At 48.5% G+C, this 8,406-nt stretch overlaps 1 protein-coding gene across 3 annotated transcripts in view; it reads left to right on the forward strand.

Moving 5' to 3' along the window:
* LOC131669944 (endoplasmic reticulum membrane sensor NFE2L1-like) overlaps positions 1-8,379 on the forward strand; it is a 46,807-nt gene extending 38,428 nt beyond the window's left edge. For all 3 annotated transcript variants that reach the window (XM_058945173.1, XM_058945174.1, XM_058945172.1), the window contains one exon: positions 8,237-8,379. In XM_058945173.1, coding sequence (XP_058801156.1) covers positions 8,237-8,251 — 15 coding nt within the window. In that variant the 3' untranslated portion in view covers positions 8,252-8,379. The remainder of the gene's footprint in view (positions 1-8,236) is intronic.
* Positions 8,380-8,406: the final 27 nt, after the last annotated feature.

Consider the following 8,406-nt stretch of genomic DNA (forward strand, 5'->3'; position numbering starts at 1 on the left):
GGACATGCAAAGGAAGGGGGAAGGCGAGAATCCTGTTGATTTAGGATAGATAGGTATCAGAAGTGGTTGGCGCAGAAGTCGGCCTGTCACCTGAAGCACCATTAGCCCCTCTTTACGCGCTGGCTCGCTCGCCTTATAGAAACCTGTCGCCAGCAGCGGCGGATAGTGTCGAGGCCGATTTACGCGTGCTTCCTTCTCCTCTCGCGCATCTTTTAGCGTGCGTTAACTTTTTGTCTTTATTATTGGTGAAAAAGGAAAAGCAAAAGAGAGAGAGAGAGAGAATCTTTGGACGTCGTTCTATCGAACTCTTTTTCGATGTTTTCCGTTGTAATTTCCACCTGCGGGCGTAAAGCAAACTAATTGAAAGAGGAAAAAGAGACGGCTGTGCGCCGAGTGAAGCAAATAGACAAACAAACTCGTGAAAGGGAAAAGACGAGCGTTTGACATTCGCGCGACGAGGACTCTCGAGCTCCACTCGAGAGAGCATCCTGCTGCCGCGAGGAGAGGAGAAAAACATCCTCGAGAGTGGCAGAAAGGCGGCGACAGCCTGCGCGAGCCAGCGAAGAACAATGGCGGGACGAGCGCAAGGAAATTCTCGCGACTGGGCGAACGGAAAAAAGGGGGATCGCGGTAATTGCGCGCAATTCAATTGGCCGCGTCGGCGAAAGCGATTTAGTGGGGCGCGGAGTTGAGATACAACACGGAAACACGGATAATCTCCGGCGAGCGGCGCGGGGGAAAAAACAATCCCTCGTAGATGAAAGAGCAGATCGGTTGGTAGTTTTCGGGCAAATCCGCACTTTAAGTTGATCCTCTTTCGCTGGTCGTCGCTCGAGATCCGTCGTCTCTTTCTTTTCCCTTGTTTTCTCGTTCGTTCGAGCGCGCGCGCCGAACGGAAAGGGGGTCATCGTGACTCCCGGCGAAGCAACGTACGAGTACAAACTGGTCCCGAGTGGCCCTTTGTTGGCCCGCTCGCCAGGTAAGCGGCGATAAATCCGTAGACCTTATCGCGCTCGCGCGCCTCGTAAAGCGCCGCGGCCGCGCGGAGGCGTGAACCTGGAAAAGGTGTCGGCTCGGCGTGCCGCGCCGATGGGAATCTGCTCTTTACGAGGCGTTCGCGCGTGCCCGCGGGGGCTGCGCGCGCCAAGTGGGACCTTGTCGTCCGTCGGGCGCCGAGGGCCACTTCCCATTAGCGCCCGTCCGAGTTTCTTCCTCGAATCACAAAACTCCGCGCCGAATTCGCCGATTTCACTTCGCGGCCAGCGCGCGCCTCCAAATCGGACGGCGCTCTTCTTCCGTCGCGAGTCGCGCTCAGCGTCCGATCGTCGACTGTTGATCGTCGGGCGCTCGCAGGCGAAAAAAGAAGAGGAGCTCGAGAGAGAGAGAGAGAGAGAGAGAGAAATTCCACCCTCTAAGCATGACTTTCGGACGCCGTTCGAAAAGTGCAAGCTAAACGGTTAAGAGAGTAAAGTCATAGTATGAGCTGGCAGCTCTGTCTCTCTCGCAGCTCCGCGAGTCATCGGGATTTTCAACGTGTGTACATGATACTTCTTGCTTCCTTCCGGGGACCAATGACCCACATTTCGCTGAGTTTTCGGTGCAGTGGGTGACTAGGCGGCATTCGGTTGTTGCCGTTGTCACAACGATGATTTTGCGCTACGAGCCATGATACGCGCCGTGAGTTGACCCTTTCGCTCCGCGAGCAGGTTACCACTGCTGCATAACTGTTACTCTATATCTTTTCTTACGCCTCGGATTCGTTGTTTCAACGGAGCGTTAATTCTTATGTTTTTCTTTTGTTGTTTTTTTTTCTTCGACGCACGTACAAATTTTAATTACGAACGGTACTGCGATTTTGCAGTCCTTATCGCGTTGTTTACATCGATTCTACAGTTGCTTCACCCTCGTCAGCTTGATGAGTGGAAAAAAATTGCATTCCTTTTGAGATTATGCATCGACTCTTTCTAGATTAGATGACACTTCGATTGCATAAATTGTACAGCATTCGAGAAGATCGCCGTGTCCTCGACGAGGACTAATCAAGGCATCAGGGGTAAAAAAGATCGATGGATAACCCCGGAAAAGGCAAGGTAACCGCGCTGGTGTTTACACTCGAGGTAATTGGACCGCGACATAATTGAACGACGGCGCTGTTTGGTTTGTCATAGTTGTCGCTGTAACGCCGCGCCTTTTTTCCTCCGTCTCTCGTCAGTGGCTTCAACTGGATATATCGTTTTCCCTGAGCAAACGTACTCGACGACGACGACGACGACGACGACAACCACGGCGATCGACATTGTACACAAATCTCATTCGAAATGTTTGCCTATATACACATCGTCGAGCGAACACTTTTTTTTTCATTCACCTGTACCGCTGCTGCGTGTGCCGTGTTAAATCGAAAAGAATTGAAAAACGCCTTCCACGTCGCGTCTCGAAGTCGGTATACGTATGTGTAAGAGTAAATTGAGAACGAATTTTTTTTTTTTTTTTTTTTCACCTTCGTATCGTTACGTGTACGAGCCGCGCGCGGTGAATCGAGGTTACATTGGGCTTTGATAAACCGTTAACTCTTGAGTGTTCGAGTGAATCGATTTCTTTTCCTCTCTCGTTCGTCCACCGCGAGAGCGAAAACGTACGTGCTCGCGCGAGACGTTTGCCGGAATAGAACGGAACGAAGAACAATGGGGGAAGGCTCTCTCGGAGGGCGTGCTTTTTCCCCGGTTTTCGCATCGGAACGCAGTGGCGTCGCGCGCGATAATTACAGAGCCGCGCGAGCTGGGCGAGCTTATCGCGCGTGGCCCATTGTCGGGGATCTTTCCTGCGAGCGAGCGCGCGCGCAAAGCGAAATTGCCTTCCTTTTATTTATCATTCTTTTATCTTGCCCCTTCTCTTTCAATTATAATGGTCTTTGGCGCGGGCCGCCACGGGAGAGTCTATTCCTTGTCGGCGGAATGAGAAAGCGTATCCGAATTTCCGTTAGGAAAGATAAGGAAAAGCAGCGATGCGTTCTGCTCCCCGGATCATTGAAAATTCTACGCAGACTTGCGTTGCGCGGCCGTGAGTGCAGTCGGCGTTATGACTCTTGGCGTAGTACCGGTCATACGTAAAGCGAAGTAATGGTAAGTGAAACAACATCGATCCTTTTTACGAGGCTCCTCGAAAGCTCATTTAATCTTCGCACTTTGTATTCCGAAGAGAAAAAAATCGTAGGTTTCTCCAACGAGTATTCGGTTGTTCGACGAGCTTTCGAGCTATACACGCGCGAACCCACGCAACGAGAGGAATGTCATATATAGCAGTGGCGACACATCAGAGATGCGCGCGTATTGTGTGTACAAACGCTATATGGGTGGAGACGCGTTTGACAAGAGTTAGATAGTCAATCTCGAGAATGCACGCCGGACGTTGCCGCCACGTATGAGAGCTGATTTACAATTAATTACGCGCCGCAGCCACGGCTATCGGCTCTATTCATCTCCGACGACAAAGATCGAGTAAAAAAAGACGAGGCGTGCGCGACGCTCGCACGCTTCAATTTAGAGCTTTGACTTTTTTCTGCCGCTTCTTTTCGTCAATGATTGATCGAGTAATCGAGTGTTACGATGGTTTATTGCCTCGGGGAGGACAATTAGAAGTACTTTTAAGGATTCCTGTGTTTATAATGGGTCTGTAACGACGATTCGAGTGCGACGATGTGCTTCTCCGTTTGGTTGAATTACCTTGGGATTTCGTAGAGACTCGCGGAGCACGATTCTAGTTCGCCTTCACTCGGAATCCTCGACAGATGAATTCTGCCCCCGAAAATGGCGATCGTCAATCCGAAACAACCAGGACCGAGGGAGAAATCGCACCACCCTCGTCTCGCATTATTCCCATCGGTATGGCCGTACCCCACCCCGCGCAATGTTTCATTCTCGAATCTTCCGCCTTTCTCTCTTGTCGGAGCTCGCGCCCCTCTCGCGCGGTGGGCGTCACCGGAGAGCGCCGATTGGTCCTGCCTCCCCACCATCACCATTGTCCTCCCTTTCTCTCTCTCTCTCTCTCTCTCTCTCTCTCTCTCTCTCTCTCTCTCTCTCTCTTCATAGAAACTTCACGCCAGTGGCCGCAAGACACTTACCGTCAACACGCGATAGTCGTTCTAACTTCGGCATCGGCCTCGGTTATACATCCTTCTGCACGTGAGTTAATTTTGGTGCGCCGGAAAGTCTGTGCGAACATACTTTTGTTGTTGTTTCTGTGGGGACAAACGACTGTTTTGCGTTAACGAGGACTTTCTTTTTTTTCTGTGGTGACTGTGATTTTATACTTTGAGTGCGCACGACGGCAGCTGAGACGGTGGCTGAGGTGGAGAGAAAAGGAGTTTTCAGGTACGATTAAGTAAATAATAGCATGAGAATTTTCAGGAACATTCGATCGGGTACATTTTGAATTAGAGGGCAAGAGATTAACGTTAGCATTGTATAGTTTAATAATTGTAACAGGCGTCCCATTGTACGTGAGTTCGGATTATCAGAGCCTTAAAGTGGATTTTTCTTTAACGAACTGCTTTGACTTACTAGCGAGCCGACTTTTGTTAGGAAAAAAAAAATGATTGCTGTTCGTATTGAGCATTTGAAAATTCCACTTGACGCTATTTATCCGAATCCTCGAACGCAACATCATGCAGAAATCAATTTGAATCGTAAATCACTCGTTCGTTCTCGCGAGTCACTCTCGCGAATATCCTTTCATCACAAATAGCCGTCGAAGATTCCTCGTTACCCCGGCTTTGCGAGGCGCTCGCCTACCAATTTCGATCGGCAAAAAGGGAAAAGCGCGACTCCACGCGCGAACTTTCGAATCCCGATGCCAATTGGATCCTCCTCCATCCTTCGCGAGGCGAATTTTCCCGCGAGCTCGCCGGAAAGAAAATTGTCGTTTCGGGTGATTGACGATCGGCAATCACGGCGGCGTGCATCTCCCCACCATCGTTACCGTTTCGCTGCCGTTGACAAGCTGACAAATCGACGCCGGACTTCCGACGGCCCGCGGGAGAAAGAGAGACGGACTTTCCATCGCGTTCGCCACGCCGCGGATTTATTGGCTCTGGATTGATGAATTTGTTTGTTTAATTGCCGCTTGATTGATCGCGCCAATATAGTTTTTGCATTTATTTGGCCGTGTCGAGGTCGGATAGAGTCTTCATCGAGGAGGAGTAAAGAAAGTTCGAACTGAACCGACAGACATTTTTCCTCGTTTTCTCGCTTTGTCGATGCCTTCATCTACGTCATTTTTGTTTTTACATTATCTCAATAATCGTCGACTTTCATGATCGTCCCCGCAACTTTCTCCGATCGCAATGCCGAATAGGTCCGACGGCGCGTAAAGCCATCGACGCTTTCGAACTCGCCACGCGCAAATTAATGGAAAATTCATCGAAATTCTTCACCCCCGCGATCTCAATAAACGTCATTTGTCATCTCGCGAGCGGATATTCAAATTCTTTTTCTCTCGTTTTCCGCTGCAACGATTTCCCGAAAGACACGAGTTCTCGACGCGCGCGGAACAAAGCCAATAAGCCGAAAGCCAAACGCCGACGCGGGCGCGCGTAAGAAAAGCTCGTCGTCGGACGGAAAATATGAGAAATGGACTGTCAGCGCGAGGAAAAACGGCGCAGTTCAAAGCCGTCGGCCTTTTGACCGAGGCGCGCGATATTTTTGTACGGCCAAAAGGGTCGGCGTGTAAAGTTCCAGCCCGAGGGATCGACCAATAACTTTTGCCGCGGACGAATCTCAGCGGATCTCGAAGCACGGCGACGAGGACCGCGCGATGAGTTTCGCTCGTCTCGCGGTGTAAGTACACGTACACGCACGCGCACATACATCCGCAATAATGAGTAGTGACATTGGGATAGCAAAGAAACAACAGCAAAAAAATCGCTGCGTCAAAGCTTGCGCGTACAGTTCATCAACCTCGGAGAAGAAACAACAAAAAAATGCAACTCGGGGAGAGAGAGAGAGAGAGAGAGAGAGAAGTAATTACACCGCGCGAGCCGCACCCTTTTTTCGTGCACGAGACTCCATTTTGAAACGAAGATAAAGCGAGACGCCGCCAGCAAATTATCAGCCGCCATTATCGTGCTCGTTTCACAGCGCTCCCCGAATTACATGTGCCGTCCGCGTAATGGCTGACGCGCCGAATAATAACTGCATCCTGTCGACCCTTTTCTTTCTCTCGCCTGCCACTTTTGTTCGGGCCGATGCATTTCTCGATTTTTGTTTTTTTTTTTCTTTCTCTTTCCTCGCTCGTTGCCTTACGCGTTAACCCCTTTTGAAGAAAACATAAAAATCACGCGACCGCTGCCAAAGATTGATCCAAGACTTAAATATGATTACGTTACGTTCAGACTGTGTTCGACAGTTTCTCGTTGAACGCTCAAGCTGTCGTTCTCATCGTTTGATAATTGTTATAAATAACTAATGCATCTGTCGAGCGCAGGGATATGTTTGAGAAGGGATCCCTTAGAGGAGAAAAAAAAGAAAATTGAATACTCCCCCGTAAAAACACGTAACGCACCTTCGCTAGCCCCGAAACTGCATAGCGCATGGCAAAGCCCCAAAGAAAACTCCGGTAGTGTTTGCACAGAAAACTTAGTGGTCTGTGAATGTAAAACACGAACACCTTATTCGTCCTAATCCTGCTGCTGCTATGCGCGTGAGAGAATCGCGATGGCCGGGGGCACTTGCCGCTGGAAAAACAAGAGGATTCAGGCGCCGTGCGCGGGGGGATGTTATTAGAGATAATAATTCCTCCAAGTCCGAACGAGTTTCTTTCTCTCTTTCGCTCTCTTTCTCTCTTTTTCTCTCTCTCGAATTACGAAGGCATGCGACTTTGAAAGCCTTCGGACGCGAGCGATGAATGCGAGATGAAGAGATTTCGTGGGAGACGAGTCGCGCGGCATTTATCGAGGCGCAGACGTTCTGCTTATTTGTCGAGGCCTGTTGATTTTTGCGCATCGAGTGCGGATGCGCGTTCAATGATTTTTTTTTTCTCCACCTCTCGTCCATTCTCGCGTGAATCGAGAATCGCTTTTTTATTTACAGTTTTTTTTCAGCTCTACAATAATTATTCGCGTTCAAAGTTGAAAGAAACGCCATTACCTCAACCCAAAAAAGGTATACCCTTTAAATGTTCATCAGACCCAGCGCGTACATAACAGAATCCCCCTTCAAACGAGCAGCCACAAAAAATAATAAAAAAAAAAAATTTGATCCCGACAAGAATACGGTGAAAAAATAAACAGAAAAGCCGATCGAGGAATCTAAAAGTCTCGAGAGCCGACACTCGTCGAAGCCGACTGTTGCGCGTCTTAAATAGAGAGAGAAAGAGAGAGAGAGAGAGAGAGAGAGAAAAAAAGAAGGAGAGAATCGAGGCAACAGCTCGTGCGGGATTGGTCGTAGGGCGGCGCAGGTGGAAAGGCCCCATCGTCGTTGCTTTTGTAGGCTCAATTAGTTACGTCTCTCTCTCTCTCTCTCTCGACGCCCCCACATACACGTACACACGCACACCTGGTGGAAAGCGTCGATTCACGCTTGGGAAAAAAAGGCCGCGGCTTTTCCGCGCCCGTTGTAATTAAAAAATTTTTCAGAGGGAGAGCGGCATTTTCGTTACGTTGTTATTATTATTATTATCGCTGGAGGAAAAAAAAACTTAATTGAGCATCGCGCGGCGTCCATTCCGATACTTATCGGCTCCATTGTGTTTCGATATATATTTTTTTTATCGTAGGTTTCGCAAGATCCAAGATTAAATACATCAAGTCGAACAAAGTTTGTATTTGTCTTCGTTTTGTGATGAAACAGCAAGTAAATTTAAGATTTTTTACCGATCGCCTGAAAACTTTTTCTCGAATTTCGCGTCAGCGTCTCTTGTAGAATTCAGAGCGAAGTGCTTAAGCAAAACAATTGTTTATGCCAAAGAAGTTGTATTCGACCGACGTTCTTTGCGCGGATAAAATGAATTTATTTTTAGAATCCCATCAAACAACCTCCGTCTTGAGAAAAAAATTTGAATAACGTACGTATGTTGTGTCACTCACAAAAGTAATGAAAAGAAAAAAAAATGTCATCTATCCATAAATCAAGAGCAAAGAAAACAAAAAAAAAGAACGAAGAGTGAATCATAAAGCGATACATTTATATACGTGCATATTTAATCAATCAATAAAACGTAGAATTATGATTGTCCTCGACAGGCGAGTACATCTTAAGCACAGCAAGTGCAAATTCGCCAACGTCGGAGACAACAACAACAACAACAACAACAGCGGACGCGGTCGTAGCTCCGTCGTCGACGTCGTTGTCGTCCCCGTCAACCAAGCAAGACGAAGATCAAGAGAACCAGCAGCAGCCTCTATTAAGTGAA

This window comes from Phymastichus coffea, unplaced genomic scaffold (genome assembly GCF_024137745.1).
Source record: "Phymastichus coffea isolate CEN01 unplaced genomic scaffold, Cenicafe_Pcof_1.1 PCOF00098, whole genome shotgun sequence".
Classification (NCBI taxonomy): domain Eukaryota; kingdom Metazoa; phylum Arthropoda; class Insecta; order Hymenoptera; family Eulophidae; genus Phymastichus; species Phymastichus coffea.